Raw genomic sequence first — 21,582 nt, forward strand, 5'->3', positions numbered from 1 at the left:
CGCGCTACGGCGCGTGTCCGGCAGCTCGCCCACCATGCTTTGTGCGTTTCTCACCACCATGGCGTCCACCTCAGTGCACTCGCGCACGCCGTGCTCCCCATCGGTTCCGCTCCATGGCATAGCATCGTCGCTGACACTGCCTCTCAGATCTCACCGCGGACAAGTTTCCAGTGTGTGAGTACTTTCGTCACCCATAAACCGCGGCGCCCACCGCCCCCCGTTAGCGTTTACGCCTTCCGTCCCCCCCTCTTCCCCCCCATCCACCTTCGCACTCGTTTACTCTTCGTGTTCGCTGCTAACATGCACTAGTCGTGCCATTTGGAGTTATTGGGTACGTGCGAGAATACTGCTTGGGCCATGGTCGCCGTCGGTTGCCTTCTTGGCGCAGTCGCGTTGCCATGGTGCAAAACCACACTGCTCCTCTACCGCGACGACTGAACGCTGACGAGACAGCTTTTACCGATACCTCTGGTACATTATCCGTTTGATTGCCCGCTTCGTTTACCGCCCTATCCCCTTGCCTGAGACCCCTACCTGTGCGTATGGCTCGCGTGCATACGTGAAACCACCAGACACGAGAAACTGACCAATGCACACAGACCGCGCCGACGAGGATGTCACTATTATCGTGCCCACCATCGACGCCGGAGAGGAGTTCCGCGGTACGTGTCAGCAGCGCTTTGCGCAACACAACATTGGTACATTGGACTGACATTGGTCGCAGAGGCCGCCTTCTCGTGGCTCGTCGGCAACCCCAAGGAGATTATCATTGTCACCGAGGAGAAGATGAAGGGCCCTCTCCAGGAGCTCGCCAACAGTGTCGACCCCTCGCGTATCCGCATTCTCACCGTTCCTTTTGCAAACAAGCGTCTCCAGATGGCCCACGGCATTCGCAACACTACCACGGACATTATCGTGTTTGCCGACGACGACGCCATATGGCCCCCTCTTCTTCTGCCTTACGTTCTCGCGTGCTTTGAGGACCAGCAGGTCGGTGGCGTCGGTACCTCGCAGCGTGTCAAGCCTTGCGGCCCTCGCATGACCGTCTGGGAGATTCTCGCCGCATTCCGTCTCACTATCCGTAACATTGAGATTTCGTCGTCGACCCACATTGACGGTGGTATCCCCTGTCTCTCGGGCCGTACTGCTGCCTACCGCACTGTCATTCTCAAGGACCCCGACTTCCTCCACGGCTTCACCAACGACCTCTGGCTCGGCAAGTACCACCTCAACTCGGGTGACGACAAGTTCCTTACCCGTTGGATGGTTTCGCACGGCTGGAACACGTACGTTCAGGTCTGCCACGAGGCCGAGCTGCTCTCGACCATGAAGCCCAACTGGCGTTTCCTCAAGCAGGTTCTCCGTTGGACGCGTAACACGTGGCGTTCAGACTTCCGTTCCGTGTTCACTGAGCGTTACGTCTGGACCAAGCACCCTTACGTCTGCTACACCATGATTGACAAGTTTATCAACCCCCTCACCCTTCTGGTGGGCCCATGTCTCGTCGCCTACCTCATTGCCAAGTCGACAAAGAACGTCGAGGACGGCGGTTACCACCTTCCCGCTTGGAACATTATCGTGTCCTACATCGTCTGGCTCATGTGCACGCGTACCCTCAAGCTCCTCCCCCACCTTTGGCAACGCCCCCAGGACATTCTCTACGTTCCTTGCTTCATCGCTTTCGGCTACTACTTTGCCATCATGAAGCTCTACGCTCTTTTCACCCTTCACAAGACTGGATGGGGTACCCGTTCTGGTATCGCTGACCCTGCTACCGCTACTGCTGCCCAGGAGAAGGCCGCCGCTGCCGAGAGCGCGGCCGCTGGCGGTGCCGCCTACCCGCAGCACCAGGGCTTCAGTCCAAGCAACCCGTACGACAACCAATACTCGACTCAGTACCAGGAGCAGCAGCCATACACCGACGCTGCTCAGTCGTACGACGTCGAAATGGCTCAGCGCCGCCAGTAAAGTTGCGCACCGCCGCCACCGCCGCCGCTGCCGCGAACTCTGCACGACCACACCCACGCATAGACGGGCCCGGAGGCCGGGCCCACGCTCCCCCAGTACCACGTCCCATAGCTCTCTTAACACATTGACGCGCATGCACGGACTTTTGATGAGGCTCGCAATGTGCCAAAATACCACCCACCCACCGACAAGCCGCAGGATGGACAATCCCCCTTCCCACTATCTAGTATTATACATGTCTACTACAATGCAGAAAACTTCCCTGCCTATTCAAACACTCCCTACTGCGGTCCAGGCCAGGCAGCCACCAGGTCCATGACGCCGCCAAAGCGCTCCCTCTCAGCCTCGGCATCGACCTCATCGTCGCCGGGGCTACGCTTGAGCGCGAGACCGACGATGACCGGCCGGCGGGGCGCGCTGGCGAGCTGGAGCGACCACCACACGAGCGTGGCGATCTGCGAGACGTACACGTCATGCAGGGTCGGGTCTGGCGCCGAGCCGAGGAGCGCAGTGAGCGCAATGCTCGCTGGAGGAGGGGGCAGGGCCGAGAGTGCCGTGGGCTGCGAGGCCGCGGTTGGCGGCGCGAGGAGCGGGTGGACGGCGGGGAGGGTGGCTTGTGTCTGAGAAAGAAACAAGGTCAGCGCACTGATTGCAAAAGTGAAGAAGACGCCGTCGACAGCTTTCCTCTCACTCCCCACTCGTCCGACTTACCAGGCATCCAACCTTGCCATTCTGGCTCACGGAGACGAACACGCGGTCGACAAACGTCTGTATGAGGAGCTCGGTCTCGACGCCGGCCACCTCGCGACGGACGCGGAAGGAGGGGACTGGAGGTGCCGGCGCGACGCTGGAGGGTCCAGGAGGCGGAAGGGGAGCCTCGAACGCTTCTTCGAGGAGGGAAGACATGGTGTGAATGATCGTGATGATGGTGCAAGGAAGGCAAGGAAGGTTGTCGAATATGGCACACACCGTCATCTGTTGTTGGGCGATTTGGTTCCGCCTTCCTCCGCCAACTAAGTGCAGGTGGAGGTTGACCCACAAATGATGCAACTGACCTCTAACCCATCGAACGCAACACACCAATGGAGGACCCAGCGTCCGCGCTCCGCAGTCTGCGCGATGCGCTCAAGGCGGGTATCCAGGACGTGGACGACTTTACATTCCGCCTCTCGTCCACGCTCGACGTGCTCGGCCTTGCCCCACCTGGAGGCGCGTCCATTGTCGTTGCTGTCTCGCCTTCCTTCGGCGCCAAGGACACGGCAGCCGTCACCCGCTACCTGCCTGCCGTCCAGCAAGCACTGGTAGGTGCCGTACCGACCTTCCTTCCAGCTCTGGATACGCGCGGTCATGCCCTCCTCGACGCTTTCTTTGCGCCCCAGCCGCGCGCGGCCCCGCTCGAGAACACCGTTGCGCTCGCCGCATACCTCTCCCTCAGCGCCATGCTCGCTCCCAACCCGCCCACACCGCTGGCAGTGCCCGCGCGCGAGTTTGTGCTTGACACTCTTTTGCGCTTGACAAACCTATACAGCGTTGACGCGCTGTATACCGCCGTGTTCGGTCGCAGCGGGGACAGGACCAAAGGGAAGGGCATTGACTCGGCCCTTTCGCTCATGTGGGACGACGCGGTGCGTTCCGCTTGCAGCGTGCCAGCCAAGGTGGCCAACGCAGTGGGGCGGTGGAAGGACAAGGACGCAAGCAAGCTCGAGGTCCCATCTGCCCTCGTGCCGCGGGCATACTTTGACCGCTTGTCGGCTCGCATCGAGGGCTTGACCTACACCGTCGCTCAGAACGGTGACGACCCGGCCCCGCTCCGCCTGTTACTGGAGAAACTCGTCACACTGGGACTCTTAACCCCCACCCCAGAACCCAGTCCAGCTCCAGCTCTCCTCCCGGGGTTCCTCCCGCGCACACTTGAACACCTCCACCCGCCAGCCCTTGCACAACCTTACCCGGACGCGTTCTTCCCGTCGCTCCTCCTCCCACTCGCGCCGGCGGCCTTGACAGCGTTTGCGGCCGGTTTCCTCACATATATCCCGTATCACTTGACGCCTCCGTCCCTCGAAATCCGCCCAGAAGAGCGTGTCCGCCGCGCAGCGACGGTCCTCGCCCAGCTCCTTGGCCCGCCGGTCGTGGGAGGCGAGGCGTGGACAGCGGTACTTTCCGCCCTGCTCAAGAAGGGCGGCGGAGGGAGGGAGGAGATCCAGAATGCCCAGAGGCGAATGGTGGTGGCCTGGGTTGGGACGGGCGGTGCGCCAGGTGAGTTAAGAATCCTAGGTTCAGCTGACAACGGCAGCCGCAAAAGCGTTGATAGACGCCGTGATGGACGCGTGGGGCGACCCCAAGCACATCCGGTTCGGGTCGTACTCGCACCAGTTTAGTGAGCTTTTCCGACATGTCTTTGTTAAGCTGACGGCCAGACCTCACACACACGCTCGTCCTCTCGCTCTCCCTTCTGCCGCCCATGGACCCGCACCTCGTCGCGGTTTCTCACCGCGGCCGCTTCCTCCACGCCGTCCAGGCATACCTCTCGCACCCAGACGGCAAAATTCGTCGCCTGGGCATGCTCGTCGCTGAGATTATCAGCGAACTCACACTCATTGAGGACGGAGATGGCGATACGGGACCCAGCCCCGACGACGAGATGGACGACCTCAAAGCGGCGCTCGAGGTTGACGACGAGACGGGCGAGCCAACGTTCAAGGCCCCAAAGCCGCCACGTGGGTCCAAGAGGCTCAAGTTTGGGGGTATGTGGGACGGTACTGGGGACGGTAGGGAGGAGTGCCGTTTGCTCAGGCTGTGTGTTGGCTTGCAGGACGGCAACGCTATTCTCTCGCCTGACTCCGGAGGCAAGGCGTGGATGTTGGGTTGGGAAGTGGACAAGGTTGTCCCCGAGCCTGCCCCAGCGACCGCAGCGTCAAACCCGCCACAGCCTGCACGAGCCGAGCGCGGCCGTAAACCGCGCCGCTCAAAGCCTCAGCCCAAGGTCGTCATGCTGGACGATGACCAGCTCGCGGACCCGCTGCAGGGCTACGAATCTGCGCGGTCGTCATCTCGCTCGCCGTCACCCACACCAGAGTTTTTAGCCGAAATCACCGCCGACCCGTCCTTGGCTGTCGATGCCGCAAAGAAGCGCAAGCTCAAGCGGCCAGTGTACGTCCGCCAGCTCGCCGAGCTGCTGCGCGAAAAGGACAAGCCCGACAGCATCGAGATGGCACTCCAGTGGGGCGAGGGTCTCGTCCGTGCCAAACGCAACTTTGGAGGCGAGGTGACCGAGAACGCCGTGGCCGTAGCTGCCGCTGCCATTGGGCTCGCCGACCCGTTCAAGCTTGACAAGTTTGAGGAGCGCCGCCAGGGGCTGCTCACTGCGCTGGTTGCGTGCTCGCCACGCAACGTACCACCGTGGGTTGTGTACGCCTGGACTTGTGGCTAACCCTCAGATACCTCGCCGAGCAGTACTTCTCTGCGAGCTACTCGCTCCTCCAAAAGTCCGTCATGCTTACGGCCATTTCCATGGGCGCGCGCGAGCTTGCTGGCCTCTACGTCCCAGACGCACCACGGGCGAACCGCGCCATTGATTTCCCCACCAAGACTCTCCCGCCGGCTTTACACGCCCGCTACGTCGCTCCCGAGGACACACCCATCGGGGGCCAGCTCGAGGAAGCGGTCGCGGGCATGCGCAACCTCCTCCTGTCAAAGGGCGCCAAACAGGGCGAGGACACTGTTCCCGAACTTGGCCGCGAGCGCCGGCTTCGCGTCGGCGTCAACAAGCGGCGCAAGGTGCCCGACGGCGTCGTCGAAGTGGACAGCATGGACGCGTCGTCGCAGCAGCCTCCCGTCGAGCCGTACACCGCCGTCGCGGCAGAGTACTTTATTCTCCCGCTCGTAAATCGTTTCTGGGACTACTTCCAGGAGGCGAGCGTGCGCGAGTCGCGTGCCATTGGCCTCGGCGCACGCTATCGCGGCGCAGGCACCGGTCTCGTGCTCTCCCCGCCAGCGCTGGAAAAGTTCCTCTTGACACTGGCGTTGCTCGTCCACGCGGCCCGCCACGCACCTACGTTCCTCGCCGTCGTGGTGCCCACCACCCTCGAGCTGGCCGTCACCGTCGGCGCGCGCCACCCCGCCGCGCCAGACGCGCCAGAGTCGGAGGGCAACGACGCACACGTCGTCGCCGCCGCCCTCGACCTTGCACTGGCGGGACTCGACGCCGCTGTCGACCTCGACAAGGGCCGGACACTTGCGGTCGATGCGCCCCAGCTCGTTCTCGCCACGGGCGAATGGGCCAGTGCGGTGTTTAGCGCCGAGAGTGGCGGCGGCAAGGTGGCCGGCGGCGCGGCCGGCAGGAAGGAAGGCAGGGTGCGTGCGGCTTCGGCGGGCGTGCTGGTCAAAGTGGCGGAGATTGGAGAGAAGTGGGGCGCGCCGAGGTAGAGCTGTAGTTGCATGTACTGTCTATATGTATCCTTGGAGTCAAAGACGTTACCGCTGAGAGGTCTTGGAAGACAGGCTATCGTTATGAGGGTTTTGGGGGGTTGGATCTTGACGTAACGAAGTGACAATGCTGTGGCTCGTTCTGACTTTTGGCGATTTAACCTTATTTTCCCCTCCAGCTCATCCTCCGACGTCCATGCAGGTGTTACCAGCCCCAAAGCGTCCTTAAACAGTAGCCCAGTATCAGTAGACCGTCTTGCCGGTCGCTGCCATGCATACCTATTAGCCAACCCACGAGACGATGCTCCCAAATAGTGGCACCGCACGCCGCCCCATGCCACCCCGCCGCCCTTATCTTCCGACCATCGTCCAGCGCCAACCACAGCTCCAACCGACCTCAAAACACGTCCATGATGTAGAGGAGACGCAGACGTATCTCCCAGAGGTCTTCAGATGGCCCCGGGAGCAAAAATCTACCCCACACGGGCTCGAACCGTGGACCTCGGAGTTTGTTACAGGTAACAGCTCCACGCGCTAGCCAACTGAGCCATAGGGTACGCATGTGCACTCCTTCTTGCGAAGAGAGCGCGGGTTTGGAGCCAGGGTGGATCGAACACCCGACCTAGCGATGTCTTTCACAAGGAAAGGCTGAATGACTGAACTTCAGTCGCTCGCTCTCCCAGCTGAGCTATGTCTCCATTGATGTTTTGGTTAAAATTGGGTAGGTGAAAAGGTTAGCTTCAGTATGAGTAGATGTTGGGATTTGATGCCGTTTAGCGCCCGAGACCGATGGTCTTAAGCTGGCAGTTTGTCTTTCAGAAGAGGATGGGGATGCATAGACGTCTACAGAGCTGCTTATATGCACACAGAAGGGAGGCCCGAGCACTACAGAGAAGCATGAGGACAATGAAGAAGCAGAAAGAGCAGCATTGGTGCGGTACCCTCGTTCTCCGGTCAGCTCGGTGCCACACTGCAGTGGCGCAAGTGGTTACGTAATCTCAACACTCCCCTCATCTCTATCCTCGAGAAACATCTTACACGTCGTGGTGCTCGTCCTTGGGCTCAGAGACCATGTTGACAGCGTTGGTCGGGTTCTTGAGACCTAGGGAGGCAGTGTGCCGAGCATGGAGGGGACCAGGTAGAGCCTTGGTGAGGCAGTCGGCGTGCTGGTCACTGGTGCGGACGTACTCGAGGGTGATCTTCCCTCTGTCGACTTGCTCGCGCACGAAGTGGTGGCGGACGTCGATGTGTTTGGACAAGGGGAAGTTCACGGGACGCTCTGCAATCGTTATGGCAGCTTGGTTGTCGACGAGGATGCGGACAGGCTCGACAATGGTGTCGTCGGCGATACCAAGTTGAAGAAGAAGCTGACGGAGCCAAATTATCTCTTTGGTGACCTCGGCGATGGCGACGTACTCTGCGGCAGTTGTCGAGGTGGCTACGCTCCCCTGGCGGCGTGCGGCCCATGATATGGAGGAGCCGTAGAGGAGGACGGAGAAACCTGTGGTCGAACGGCGAGTCTCGAGGTCGCCGGCGAAATCGGCGTCGACGAAGGCCATGAGTCGGTTGTCGATGGCACCGCCGAGCTCGAGATACGCGTTCTTGGTGTGATGCGCGTGGGCAAGCATGCGCCGGGCAAGTTCGAGAGCCTTGGGAGCGGGGGAACGAAGGACTTGCGAGAGGACGGAAGCTGAGAAGGATAGATCGAGGCGAGTCGACATGGCGAGCCAAAGTGCCTTGCCTACAAGCTCGCGGTAAACGCGGTGATCGTGCGCGTTGATAACCGTGTCGTCGTCGGCAAGTAGGTCCTTGAGCTCCCCTGAGGCTGGCAGAGGGGCTGTCTTGCCTGTGCGGACGGACTCTAGGTCATACTGGGCTGCGATCTGCTCGATGTAGGCGGTTGACGAAAGACGAATGGTCTTTGTGGCTCTGTCGCGGTCGATACGGATGGACAGCATCTGGCTAGGCTCACCCAAGTCGGTCAGGGCCCAGAACTTGGCGAGAGCGGTCACAACGGTGTTGGCCTGAGCCTTGGTACGGCTGACAATAAGGATATCGTCGACATACGCAAGGAGAAGGATGGGGCCGAGCTTGGTGGGCTTTGTATGGAGGCCCCATTCGCTAGCGCAGCGTTTGAACCCGATGGAGCGTAGCGCCTTGTCGAGCTCGAGCCACCATGCACGTCCGGACTGCTTGAGTCCATACAGGGCTTTGTTGAGACGGAGGGTGTTGCCGTGCTTGACCTCGACACCCGGAGGTGGGGCAAGATAGATTTCCTCAGAGAGGGGACCATTAAGATAGGCTCCCTTGACGTCTATCTGTCGGAGCTCAAGGTCGTGGGTGGCGGCATGCGCGAGGAGAATGCGGAGACTGGCGAGACGGGAGACAGGGGCAAAGGTATCCTCGAAGTCAACACCGGGTACCTGCGAGAAACCGCGCGCGACGAGACGAGCTTTGAATTTGGCGATAGAGCCATCGGCTTTGGTCTTGCGCTTGAATACCCACTTGGCAGTGATGGGTACTCGGCCGCGGGGCAGCTCAGAGCCAGTCCATGTCCCTTTGCCATTGAGGTTATCGAGTTCGGCTTGCATGGCCTCAATCCACGATTGGCGGTCAGGGCCGCCGAGAGCTTCCTTGACGGTGACGGGGTCACCGAGAACGATGGCTTCGGCTGCAAGAGAGGCAAGATAAGCCGTCTCGCCATCTTGCGCGAGTGCAGAGGCTGCAGGAAGGGCTTCGTCATCGTCGGAGTCGTCGAGACCGTTGAGAGTAGCAGGGGCGCTAGTCGATGTGGCGGTGACGTCATCGTCGCTCTCGCGAGCGTCTATGTTGGTCTCGATGTCCTCAATGGTGGCGAAGGGCTGTATTTTGTTGCCTTCCTTGCCATCCTTGACTTCAAACACGTCGTACACATTGGCAACGCGCTTGTTGTCGAAGAGGACAGTCCACCCTGGCAGTTCTAACGAGGTGGAAAGGATTCTGGCTGGTACCGACCGTGGACGCGATAGCGTCGGGATGCTTGTTTCTGCTGGTCTGCGAACAAAGACACGTGCTCCGAATGGAATGAACCGCTCGAGGTGCGGCTTGCGTCCACTGTAGCGCTCATAGACAGTGATCTTGTCATCGAACATGGTCGTCATGTTGAGCAGGCGGTTGACATACCATGTGGCGTGGTCCCAGTAGTCGTGGGAGAGCTTTGTGTCTTCAAGGAGCGTACGGACCATCTCGGAGACGGTGCGGTTGTGACGCTCAGCCACGCCGTTGAGGGCTTGGTCATCTACAGGAGCCAGCTGATGCTTAATGCCCTGCGCACGACACCATTGAGCCAACTCGCCGGACTTGAATTCGCCTCCTCGGTCTGAGTGTATGACAGTGACCTTGACGTCGGCCTGTCGCTCGAGGGCTGCGATTTCAGTCTTGATACGAGCCGTGGCGTCGGATTTGTTGGTGAGGGGGATCGCAAGGCGGTATCCAATGAAGTCGGACACAAACGCTAGCCAATACAGATGGCGTTTCGTGGTCGGGTGTGACATGGATTTGATGTCCACGTGCACGTACTCGCGTGTGGCTGAGTTGCCGCGATCCGAGGGACCCCTTCGAGGAAGGTTGGCAGTCTTGTGGGCGAGACAGGGCTCGCAGTTGGCCATGGTGAAAGGGTCGTCCTTGACTTCGTCGAAGGTGACGTCAGGGATCAAGCCATTGTGGATGGCGCGGAGGAGCGCTGGCTTGCCTAGGTGGCCATAGCGGAGGTGCAGGTGATGGAGCGGAGTGCGCGGTGCGCGGTCCGAGGCTGCGAAGTGCCCATGGTCGGCGAGGACGAGCGCGACGCCGAGATGACCACCGAGGTAGGAGTTGGAGAGCGGAATGACGTCATCGCCCTTGGTCATGGTATCGTGGGTGACCTTCCAACCGTCCTGGGTGAGCGCGGAGGCCGAGAGCATGTTGTCTGTGGTGTCTGCCGAGTAGAGCACGTTCTCGACGGTGTGAGGGTGCTGGTCCTTATTAAGGAACACAATATTGCCCACCTCGGAGACAGAGATGCTATACTTGGTGCCCGCCAGCTGGATCTTGATGGGCTTGGCGACCTTCTTGACGTCGACGAGGAGGTTTCGGTTGCCTACAATGTGATGTGTGGCACCACTGTCCACAAGGAAGGTCGTAGTCATGGTTGGCGATGGGGAAGGGGAGTCTACAGGAACTACAGACGCAGAATAGTATCCATCGGCAACTACTATGGAAGCGGCGACCTTTGGTCCGGTGCGACAATCCTCGGTCCTGTGGCTCGTCGCGTTAGGATGGTTGACGCAGACGAGATTGGGCTTGTTGCCCGAGGTCTGGGAGTTGTTAGTCCTGCCCTTGCCGCGCTGGCGGCTACGCTGTTGCGTGTTGTTGGACTTCTTGTCGAGGTTGAGTTTGGCAGCGGTAGCGGCGGACGCTCCGTTGCTGGCGATCGTTTCGCGTTCCTCAGTGGCCCGGAGGCTCTCGACAAAGGTGGCGTATACAGCCGTGAACCTGGACCAGGTTTTGAGGGGCTCGGAAGCCCACTGCGAGCGGAGCATGACAGAATACTCAGTCGGAATCGCAGTTAACAGGTTGGCGACTTTGTCGTTGTCGCTGAGCCTGATGTTCAGGCGAACGAGGGCCGCGTAGATGCGGACGTACTCCATGTAGAACTTGTCAGTCTCGTCGGCGGTAGATCCGCGCTTGAGATAGAGTCCATGGAGCTCTCGCTGCAAGAGAGCAACCTTCTCAGGATTGTCGGTACGGAAACGTGACTCGACGGCGAGGTAGATGTGACGGGCCGTAGGCAGCGTCTCATAGTCGATAGAGAGGTCGTCATGAATGGTGAGGAGGAGCACGGTGCGTGCAAGACGCTCCAGACGGGCCCAACGGTTCCAGCGTGTGAACATGTCTTCGTTCAGAACAACTTCATCTCCAGCTTCATCGATTGCTTCAGCAATTTCAGCCGGAAGCGCATCGTCGCCAAGAGCAGTGGCCATGAGGTCGTGGAGAGCCTCACGGTCAATGTCTTGCCCCGTGGGAGCTTCGACACCCGCAATGTAGTCTGTCTCGAACGCGAGCAGGTTCTCAAGCGGAAGCTGGTTGTCACGAGCTCGGTACGGGTCGAGGACGAAGCCCTTGACATGGGCGAGGATGCCCTTGCCTAGACAGTACGTGCGTATAGCTTTGTCCCATCGTTCGAAGTTGTCGGTGGAGGTGAGGACCGGGACATTGTCCTTGAGGTCGGACCAGGAAGGGAACGAAGATTCGTTGCGAGCCATGTTGGATATGAGGTAGTAGATGGAGTAGGTATGTGGCGGACCACCGTGGGAGAGTGGAGGTGTGTGCCCCTTCGGAAAGGTGGCAGCAAGCTTTAACCTCGATGTGTAGCGATGCTACAACAAGCAGCGGACTGCTATGCCTCGGAAGGCGGTTGTGGGATCCTCGAGTGAAGGTTCTGGTACAGTTGAGACCGTTGGTCTCAAAGGTATCGTGGGTAGAAGCCTTTGACTCTTAATCTGTTGGGATTTGATGCCGTTTAGCGCCCGAGACCGATGGTCTTAAGCTGGCAGTTTGTCTTTCAGAAGAGGATGGGGATGCATAGACGTCTACAGAGCTGCTTATATGCACACAGAAGGGAGGCCCGAGCACTACAGAGAAGCATGAGGACAATGAAGAAGCAGAAAGAGCAGCATTGGTGCGGTACCCTCGTTCTCCGGTCAGCTCGGTGCCACACTGCAGTGGCGCAAGTGGTTACGTAATCTCAACACTCCCCTCATCTCTATCCTCGAGAAACATCTTACACGTCGTGGTGCTCGTCCTTGGGCTCAGAGACCATGTTGACAGCGTTGGTCGGGTTCTTGAGACCTAGGGAGGCAGTGTGCCGAGCATGGAGGGGACCAGGTAGAGCCTTGGTGAGGCAGTCGGCGTGCTGGTCACTGGTGCGGACGTACTCGAGGGTGATCTTCCCTCTGTCGACTTGCTCGCGCACGAAGTGGTGGCGGACGTCGATGTGTTTGGACAAGGGGAAGTTCACGGGACGCTCTGCAATCGTTATGGCAGCTTGGTTGTCGACGAGGATGCGGACAGGCTCGACAATGGTGTCGTCGGCGATACCAAGTTGAAGAAGAAGCTGACGGAGCCAAATTATCTCTTTGGTGACCTCGGCGATGGCGACGTACTCTGCGGCAGTTGTCGAGGTGGCTACGCTCCCCTGGCGGCGTGCGGCCCATGATATGGAGGAGCCGTAGAGGAGGACGGAGAAACCTGTGGTCGAACGGCGAGTCTCGAGGTCGCCGGCGAAATCGGCGTCGACGAAGGCCATGAGTCGGTTGTCGATGGCACCGCCGAGCTCGAGATACGCGTTCTTGGTGTGATGCGCGTGGGCAAGCATGCGCCGGGCAAGTTCGAGAGCCTTGGGAGCGGGGGAACGAAGGACTTGCGAGAGGACGGAAGCTGAGAAGGATAGATCGAGGCGAGTCGACATGGCGAGCCAAAGTGCCTTGCCTACAAGCTCGCGGTAAACGCGGTGATCGTGCGCGTTGATAACCGTGTCGTCGTCGGCAAGTAGGTCCTTGAGCTCCCCTGAGGCTGGCAGAGGGGCTGTCTTGCCTGTGCGGACGGACTCTAGGTCATACTGGGCTGCGATCTGCTCGATGTAGGCGGTTGACGAAAGACGAATGGTCTTTGTGGCTCTGTCGCGGTCGATACGGATGGACAGCATCTGGCTAGGCTCACCCAAGTCGGTCAGGGCCCAGAACTTGGCGAGAGCGGTCACAACGGTGTTGGCCTGAGCCTTGGTACGGCTGACAATAAGGATATCGTCGACATACGCAAGGAGAAGGATGGGGCCGAGCTTGGTGGGCTTTGTATGGAGGCCCCATTCGCTAGCGCAGCGTTTGAACCCGATGGAGCGTAGCGCCTTGTCGAGCTCGAGCCACCATGCACGTCCGGACTGCTTGAGTCCATACAGGGCTTTGTTGAGACGGAGGGTGTTGCCGTGCTTGACCTCGACACCCGGAGGTGGGGCAAGATAGATTTCCTCAGAGAGGGGACCATTAAGATAGGCTCCCTTGACGTCTATCTGTCGGAGCTCAAGGTCGTGGGTGGCGGCATGCGCGAGGAGAATGCGGAGACTGGCGAGACGGGAGACAGGGGCAAAGGTATCCTCGAAGTCAACACCGGGTACCTGCGAGAAACCGCGCGCGACGAGACGAGCTTTGAATTTGGCGATAGAGCCATCGGCTTTGGTCTTGCGCTTGAATACCCACTTGGCAGTGATGGGTACTCGGCCGCGGGGCAGCTCAGAGCCAGTCCATGTCCCTTTGCCATTGAGGTTATCGAGTTCGGCTTGCATGGCCTCAATCCACGATTGGCGGTCAGGGCCGCCGAGAGCTTCCTTGACGGTGACGGGGTCACCGAGAACGATGGCTTCGGCTGCAAGAGAGGCAAGATAAGCCGTCTCGCCATCTTGCGCGAGTGCAGAGGCTGCAGGAAGGGCTTCGTCATCGTCGGAGTCGTCGAGACCGTTGAGAGTAGCAGGGCGCTAGTCGATGTGGCGGTGACGTCATCGTCGCTCTCGCGAGCGTCTATGTTGGTCTCGATGTCCTCAATGGTGGCGAAGGGCTGTATTTTGTTGCCTTCCTTGCCATCCTTGACTTCAAACACGTCGTACACATTGGCAACGCGCTTGTTGTCGAAGAGGACAGTCCACCCTGGCAGTTCTAACGAGGTGGAAAGGATTCTGGCTGGTACCGACCGTGGACGCGATAGCGTCGGGATGCTTGTTTCCGCTGGTCTGCGAACAAAGACACGTGCTCCGAATGGAATGAACCGCTCGAGGTGCGGCTTGCGTCCACTGTAGCGCTCATAGACAGTGATCTTGTCATCGAACATGGTCGTCATGTTGAGCAGGCGGTTGACATACCATGTGGCGTGGTCCCAGTAGTCGTGGGAGAGCTTTGTGTCTTCAAGGAGCGTACGGACCATCTCGGAGACGGTGCGGTTGTGACGCTCAGCCACGCCGTTGAGGGCTTGGTCATCTACAGGAGCCAGCTGATGCTTAATGCCCTGCGCACGACACCATTGAGCCAACTCGCCGGACTTGAATTCGCCTCCTCGGTCTGAGTGTATGACAGTGACCTTGACGTCGGCCTGTCGCTCGAGGGCTGCGATTTCAGTCTTGATACGAGCCGTGGCGTCGGATTTGTTGGTGAGGGGGATCGCAAGGCGGTATCCAATGAAGTCGGACACAAACGCTAGCCAATACAGATGGCGTTTCGTGGTCGGGTGTGACATGGATTTGATGTCCACGTGCACGTACTCGCGTGTGGCTGAGTTGCCGCGATCCGAGGGACCCCTTCGAGGAAGGTTGGCAGTCTTGTGGGCGAGACAGGGCTCGCAGTTGGCCATGGTGAAAGGGTCGTCCTTGACTTCGTCGAAGGTGACGTCAGGGATCAAGCCATTGTGGATGGCGCGGAGGAGCGCTGGCTTGCCTAGGTGGCCATAGCGGAGGTGCAGGTGATGGAGCGGAGTGCGCGGTGCGCGGTCCGAGGCTGCGAAGTGCCCATGGTCGGCGAGGACGAGCGCGACGCCGAGATGACCACCGAGGTAGGAGTTGGAGAGCGGAATGACGTCATCGCCCTTGGTCATGGTATCGTGGGTGACCTTCCAACCGTCCTGGGTGAGCGCGGAGGCCGAGAGCATGTTGTCTGTGGTGTCTGCCGAGTAGAGCACGTTCTCGACGGTGTGAGGGTGCTGGTCCTTATTAAGGAACACAATATTGCCCACCTCGGAGACAGAGATGCTATACTTGGTGCCCGCCAGCTGGATCTTGATGGGCTTGGCGACCTTCTTGACGTCGACGAGGAGGTTTCGGTTGCCTACAATGTGATGTGTGGCACCACTGTCCACAAGGAAGGTCGTAGTCATGGTTGGCGATGGGGAAGGGGAGTCTACAGGAACTACAGACGCAGAATAGTATCCATCGGCAACTACTATGGAAGCGGCGACCTTTGGTCCGGTGCGACAATCCTCGGTCCTGTGGCTCGTCGCGTTAGGATGGTTGACGCAGACGAGATTGGGCTTGTTGCCCGAGGTCTGGGAGTTGTTAGTCCTGCCCTTGCCGCGCTGGCGGCTACGCTGTTGCGTGTTGTTGGACTTCTTGTCGAGGTTGAGTTTGGCAGCGGTAGCGGCGGACGCTCCGTTGCTGGCGATCGTTTCGCGTTCCTCAGTGGCCCGGAGGCTCTCGACAAAGGTGGCGTATACAGCCGTGAACCTGGACCAGGTTTTGAGGGGCTCGGAAGCCCACTGCGAGCGGAGCATGACAGAATACTCAGTCGGAATCGCAGTTAACAGGTTGGCGACTTTGTCGTTGTCGCTGAGCCTGATGTTCAGGCGAACGAGGGCCGCGTAGATGCGGACGTACTCCATGTAGAACTTGTCAGTCTCGTCGGCGGTAGATCCGCGCTTGAGATAGAGTCCATGGAGCTCTCGCTGCAAGAGAGCAACCTTCTCAGGATTGTCGGTACGGAAACGTGACTCGACGGCGAGGTAGATGTGACGGGCCGTAGGCAGCGTCTCATAGTCGATAGAGAGGTCGTCATGAATGGTGAGGAGGAGCACGGTGCGTGCAAGACGCTCCAGACGGGCCCAACGGTTCCAGCGTGTGAACATGTCTTCGTTCAGAACAACTTCATCTCCAGCTTCATCGATTGCTTCAGCAATTTCAGCCGGAAGCGCATCGTCGCCAAGAGCAGTGGCCATGAGGTCGTGGAGAGCCTCACGGTCAATGTCTTGCCCCGTGGGAGCTTCGACACCCGCAATGTAGTCTGTCTCGAACGCGAGCAGGTTCTCAAGCGGAAGCTGGTTGTCACGAGCTCGGTACGGGTCGAGGACGAAGCCCTTGACATGGGCGAGGATGCCCTTGCCTAGACAGTACGTGCGTATAGCTTTGTCCCATCGTTCGAAGTTGTCGGTGGAGGTGAGGACCGGGACATTGTCCTTGAGGTCGGACCAGGAAGGGAACGAAGATTCGTTGCGAGCCATGTTGGATATGAGGTAGTAGATGGAGTAGGTATGTGGCGGACCACCGTGGGAGAGTGGAGGTGTGTGCCCCTTCGGAAAGGTGGCAGCAAGCTTTAACCTCGATGTGTAGCGATGCTACAACAAGCAGCGGACTGCTATGCCTCGGAAGGCGGTTGTGGGATCCTCGAGTGAAGGTTCTGGTACAGTTGAGACCGTTGGTCTCAAAGGTATCGTGGGTAGAAGCCTTTGACTCTTAATCTGTTGGGATTTGATGCCGTTTAGCGCCCGAGACCGATGGTCTTAAGCTGGCAGTTTGTCTTTCAGAAGAGGATGGGGATGCATAGACGTCTACAGAGCTGCTTATATGCACACAGAAGGGAGGCCCGAGCACTACAGAGAAGCATGAGGACAATGAAGAAGCAGAAAGAGCAGCATTGGTGCGGTACCCTCGTTCTCCGGTCAGCTCGGTGCCACACTGCAGTGGCGCAAGTGGTTACGTAATCTCAACACTCCCCTCATCTCTATCCTCGAGAAACATCTTACACGTCGTGGTGCTCGTCCTTGGGCTCAGAGACCATGTTGACAGCGTTGGTCGGGTTCTTGAGACCTAGGGAGGCAGTGTGCCGAGCATGGAGGGGACCAGGTAGAGCCTTGGTGAGGCAGTCGGCGTGCTGGTCACTGGTGCGGACGTACTCGAGGGTGATCTTCCCTCTGTCGACTTGCTCGCGCACGAAGTGGTGGCGGACGTCGATGTGTTTGGACAAGGGGAAGTTCACGGGACGCTCTGCAATCGTTATGGCAGCTTGGTTGTCGACGAGGATGCGGACAGGCTCGACAATGGTGTCGTCGGCGATACCAAGTTGAAGAAGAAGCTGACGGAGCCAAATTATCTCTTTGGTGACCTCGGCGATGGCGACGTACTCTGCGGCAGTTGTCGAGGTGGCTACGCTCCCCTGGCGGCGTGCGGCCCATGATATGGAGGAGCCGTAGAGGAGGACGGAGAAACCTGTGGTCGAACGGCGAGTCTCGAGGTCGCCGGCGAAATCGGCGTCGACGAAGGCCATGAGTCGGTTGTCGATGGCACCGCCGAGCTCGAGATACGCGTTCTTGGTGTGATGCGCGTGGGCAAGCATGCGCCGGGCAAGTTCGAGAGCCTTGGGAGCGGGGGAACGAAGGACTTGCGAGAGGACGGAAGCTGAGAAGGATAGATCGAGGCGAGTCGACATGGCGAGCCAAAGTGCCTTGCCTACAAGCTCGCGGTAAACGCGGTGATCGTGCGCGTTGATAACCGTGTCGTCGTCGGCAAGTAGGTCCTTGAGCTCCCCTGAGGCTGGCAGAGGGGCTGTCTTGCCTGTGCGGACGGACTCTAGGTCATACTGGGCTGCGATCTGCTCGATGTAGGCGGTTGACGAAAGACGAATGGTCTTTGTGGCTCTGTCGCGGTCGATACGGATGGACAGCATCTGGCTAGGCTCACCCAAGTCGGTCAGGGCCCAGAACTTGGCGAGAGCGGTCACAACGGTGTTGGCCTGAGCCTTGGTACGGCTGACAATAAGGATATCGTCGACATACGCAAGGAGAAGGATGGGGCCGAGCTTGGTGGGCTTTGTATGGAGGCCCCATTCGCTAGCGCAGCGTTTGAACCCGATGGAGCGTAGCGCCTTGTCGAGCTCGAGCCACCATGCACGTCCGGACTGCTTGAGTCCATACAGGGCTTTGTTGAGACGGAGGGTGTTGCCGTGCTTGACCTCGACACCCGGAGGTGGGGCAAGATAGATTTCCTCAGAGAGGGGACCATTAAGATAGGCTCCCTTGACGTCTATCTGTCGGAGCTCAAGGTCGTGGGTGGCGGCATGCGCGAGGAGAATGCGGAGACTGGCGAGACGGGAGACAGGGGCAAAGGTATCCTCGAAGTCAACACCGGGTACCTGCGAGAAACCGCGCGCGACGAGACGAGCTTTGAATTTGGCGATAGAGCCATCGGCTTTGGTCTTGCGCTTGAATACCCACTTGGCAGTGATGGGTACTCGGCCGCGGGGCAGCTCAGAGCCAGTCCATGTCCCTTTGCCATTGAGGTTATCGAGTTCGGCTTGCATGGCCTCAATCCACGATTGGCGGTCAGGGCCGCCGAGAGCTTCCTTGACGGTGACGGGGTCACCGAGAACGATGGCTTCGGCTGCAAGAGAGGCAAGATAAGCCGTCTCGCCATCTTGCGCGAGTGCAGAGGCTGCAGGAAGGGCTTCGTCATCGTCGGAGTCGTCGAGACCGTTGAGAGTAGCAGGGGCGCTAGTCGATGTGGCGGTGACGTCATCGTCGCTCTCGCGAGCGTCTATGTTGGTCTCGATGTCCTCAATGGTGGCGAAGGGCTGTATTTTGTTGCCTTCCTTGCCATCCTTGACTTCAAACACGTCGTACACATTGGCAACGCGCTTGTTGTCGAAGAGGACAGTCCACCCTGGCAGTTCTAACGAGGTGGAAAGGATTCTGGCTGGTACCGACCGTGGACGCGATAGCGTCGGGATGCTTGTTTCCGCTGGTCTGCGAACAAAGACACGTGCTCCGAATGGAATGAACCGCTCGAGGTGCGGCTTGCGTCCACTGTAGCGCTCATAGACAGTGATCTTGTCATCGAACATGGTCGTCATGTTGAGCAGGCGGTTGACATACCATGTGGCGTGGTCCCAGTAGTCGTGGGAGAGCTTTGTGTCTTCAAGGAGCGTACGGACCATCTCGGAGACGGTGCGGTTGTGACGCTCAGCCACGCCGTTGAGGGCTTGGTCATCTACAGGAGCCAGCTGATGCTTAATGCCCTGCGCACGACACCATTGAGCCAACTCGCCGGACTTGAATTCGCCTCCTCGGTCTGAGTGTATGACAGTGACCTTGACGTCGGCCTGTCGCTCGAGGGCTGCGATTTCAGTCTTGATACGAGCCGTGGCGTCGGATTTGTTGGTGAGGGGGATCGCAAGGCGGTATCCAATGAAGTCGGACACAAACGCTAGCCAATACAGATGGCGTTTCGTGGTCGGGTGTGACATGGATTTGATGTCCACGTGCACGTACTCGCGTGTGGCTGAGTTGCCGCGATCCGAGGGACCCCTTCGAGGAAGGTTGGCAGTCTTGTGGGCGAGACAGGGCTCGCAGTTGGCCATGGTGAAAGGGTCGTCCTTGACTTCGTCGAAGGTGACGTCAGGGATCAAGCCATTGTGGATGGCGCGGAGGAGCGCTGGCTTGCCTAGGTGGCCATAGCGGAGGTGCAGGTGATGGAGCGGAGTGCGCGGTGCGCGGTCCGAGGCTGCGAAGTGCCCATGGTCGGCGAGGACGAGCGCGACGCCGAGATGACCACCGAGGTAGGAGTTGGAGAGCGGAATGACGTCATCGCCCTTGGTCATGGTATCGTGGGTGACCTTCCAACCGTCCTGGGTGAGCGCGGAGGCCGAGAGCATGTTGTCTGTGGTGTCTGCCGAGTAGAGCACGTTCTCGACGGTGTGAGGGTGCTGGTCCTTATTAAGGAACACAATATTGCCCACCTCGGAGACAGAGATGCTATACTTGGTGCCCGCCAGCTGGATCTTGATGGGCTTGGCGACCTTCTTGACGTCGACGAGGAGGTTTCGGTTGCCTACAATGTGATGTGTGGCACCACTGTCCACAAGGAAGGTCGTAGTCATGGTTGGCGATGGGGAAGGGGAGTCTACAGGAACTACAGACGCAGAATAGTATCCATCGGCAACTACTATGGAAGCGGCGACCTTTGGTCCGGTGCGACAATCCTCGGTCCTGTGGCTCGTCGCGTTAGGATGGTTGACGCAGACGAGATTGGGCTTGTTGCCCGAGGTCTGGGAGTTGTTAGTCCTGCCCTTGCCGCGCTGGCGGCTACGCTGTTGCGTGTTGTTGGACTTCTTGTCGAGGTTGAGTTTGGCAGCGGTAGCGGCGGACGCTCCGTTGCTGGCGATCGTTTCGCGTTCCTCAGTGGCCCGGAGGCTCTCGACAAAGGTGGCGTATACAGCCGTGAACCTGGACCAGGTTTTGAGGGGCTCGGAAGCCCACTGCGAGCGGAGCATGACAGAATACTCAGTCGGAATCGCAGTTAACAGGTTGGCGACTTTGTCGTTGTCGCTGAGCCTGATGTTCAGGCGAACGAGGGCCGCGTAGATGCGGACGTACTCCATGTAGAACTTGTCAGTCTCGTCGGCGGTAGATCCGCGCTTGAGATAGAGTCCATGGAGCTCTCGCTGCAAGAGAGCAACCTTCTCAGGATTGTCGGTACGGAAACGTGACTCGACGGCGAGGTAGATGTGACGGGCCGTAGGCAGCGTCTCATAGTCGATAGAGAGGTCGTCATGAATGGTGAGGAGGAGCACGGTGCGTGCAAGACGCTCCAGACGGGCCCAACGGTTCCAGCGTGTGAACATGTCTTCGTTCAGAACAACTTCATCTCCAGCTTCATCGATTGCTTCAGCAATTTCAGCCGGAAGCGCATCGTCGCCAAGAGCAGTGGCCATGAGGTCGTGGAGAGCCTCACGGTCAATGTCTTGCCCCGTGGGAGCTTCGACACCCGCAATGTAGTCTGTCTCGAACGCGAGCAGGTTCTCAAGCGGAAGCTGGTTGTCACGAGCTCGGTACGGGTCGAGGACGAAGCCCTTGACATGGGCGAGGATGCCCTTGCCTAGACAGTACGTGCGTATAGCTTTGTCCCATCGTTCGAAGTTGTCGGTGGAGGTGAGGACCGGGACATTGTCCTTGAGGTCGGACCAGGAAGGGAACGAAGATTCGTTGCGAGCCATGTTGGATATGAGGTAGTAGATGGAGTAGGTATGTGGCGGACCACCGTGGGAGAGTGGAGGTGTGTGCCCCTTCGGAAAGGTGGCAGCAAGCTTTAACCTCGATGTGTAGCGATGCTACAACAAGCAGCGGACTGCTATGCCTCGGAAGGCGGTTGTGGGATCCTCGAGTGAAGGTTCTGGTACAGTTGAGACCGTTGGTCTCAAAGGTATCGTGGGTAGAAGCCTTTGACTCTTAATCTGTTGGGATTTGATGCCGTTTAGCGCCCGAGACCGATGGTCTTAAGCTGGCAGTTTGTCTTTCAGAAGAGGATGGGGATGCATAGACGTCTACAGAGCTGCTTATATGCACACAGAAGGGAGGCCCGAGCACTACAGA

At 59.1% G+C, this 21,582-nt stretch overlaps 3 protein-coding genes and 2 non-coding genes across 5 annotated transcripts; 2 read left to right on the top strand and 3 right to left on the bottom strand.

The window, feature by feature from the left end:
* Positions 1-34: 34 nt before the first annotated feature.
* Positions 35-1,968, top strand: EHS24_002682 (uncharacterized protein; the record flags this gene model as incomplete). Its single annotated transcript, XM_028618412.1, has 6 exons — positions 35-41; positions 148-174; positions 310-331; positions 454-536; positions 600-662; positions 725-1,968. The coding sequence occupies 6 exons, from the start codon at positions 35-37 to the stop codon at positions 1,966-1,968; spliced, it is 1,446 nt and encodes a 481-aa protein (XP_028473368.1).
* A 281-nt stretch (positions 1,969-2,249) lies between these two features.
* EHS24_002683 (uncharacterized protein) lies at positions 2,250-2,874 on the bottom strand (the record flags this gene model as incomplete). Its single annotated transcript, XM_028618413.1, has 2 exons — positions 2,250-2,588; positions 2,680-2,874. The coding sequence occupies 2 exons, from the start codon at positions 2,872-2,874 to the stop codon at positions 2,250-2,252; spliced, it is 534 nt and encodes a 177-aa protein (XP_028473369.1).
* A 176-nt stretch (positions 2,875-3,050) lies between these two features.
* On the top strand, positions 3,051-6,393 carry TEL2 (telomere binding protein; the record flags this gene model as incomplete). Its single annotated transcript, XM_028618414.1, has 4 exons — positions 3,051-4,224; positions 4,262-4,345; positions 4,386-5,367; positions 5,406-6,393. The coding sequence occupies 4 exons, from the start codon at positions 3,051-3,053 to the stop codon at positions 6,391-6,393; spliced, it is 3,228 nt and encodes a 1,075-aa protein (XP_028473370.1).
* Positions 6,394-6,866: 473 nt separating this feature from the next.
* EHS24_002685 lies at positions 6,867-6,950 on the bottom strand. The gene has a single exon. It is a non-coding gene; the product is annotated as a tRNA-Asn (tRNA).
* A 37-nt stretch (positions 6,951-6,987) lies between these two features.
* EHS24_002686 lies at positions 6,988-7,091 on the bottom strand. Its single transcript has one exon. It is a non-coding gene; the product is annotated as a tRNA-Phe (tRNA).
* Between the last annotated feature and the right edge of the window lie 14,491 nt (positions 7,092-21,582).

The sequence above is a fragment of the Apiotrichum porosum genome (genome assembly GCF_003942205.1).
Source record: "Apiotrichum porosum strain DSM 27194 chromosome Unknown scaffold_13, whole genome shotgun sequence".
Classification (NCBI taxonomy): domain Eukaryota; kingdom Fungi; phylum Basidiomycota; class Tremellomycetes; order Trichosporonales; family Trichosporonaceae; genus Apiotrichum; species Apiotrichum porosum.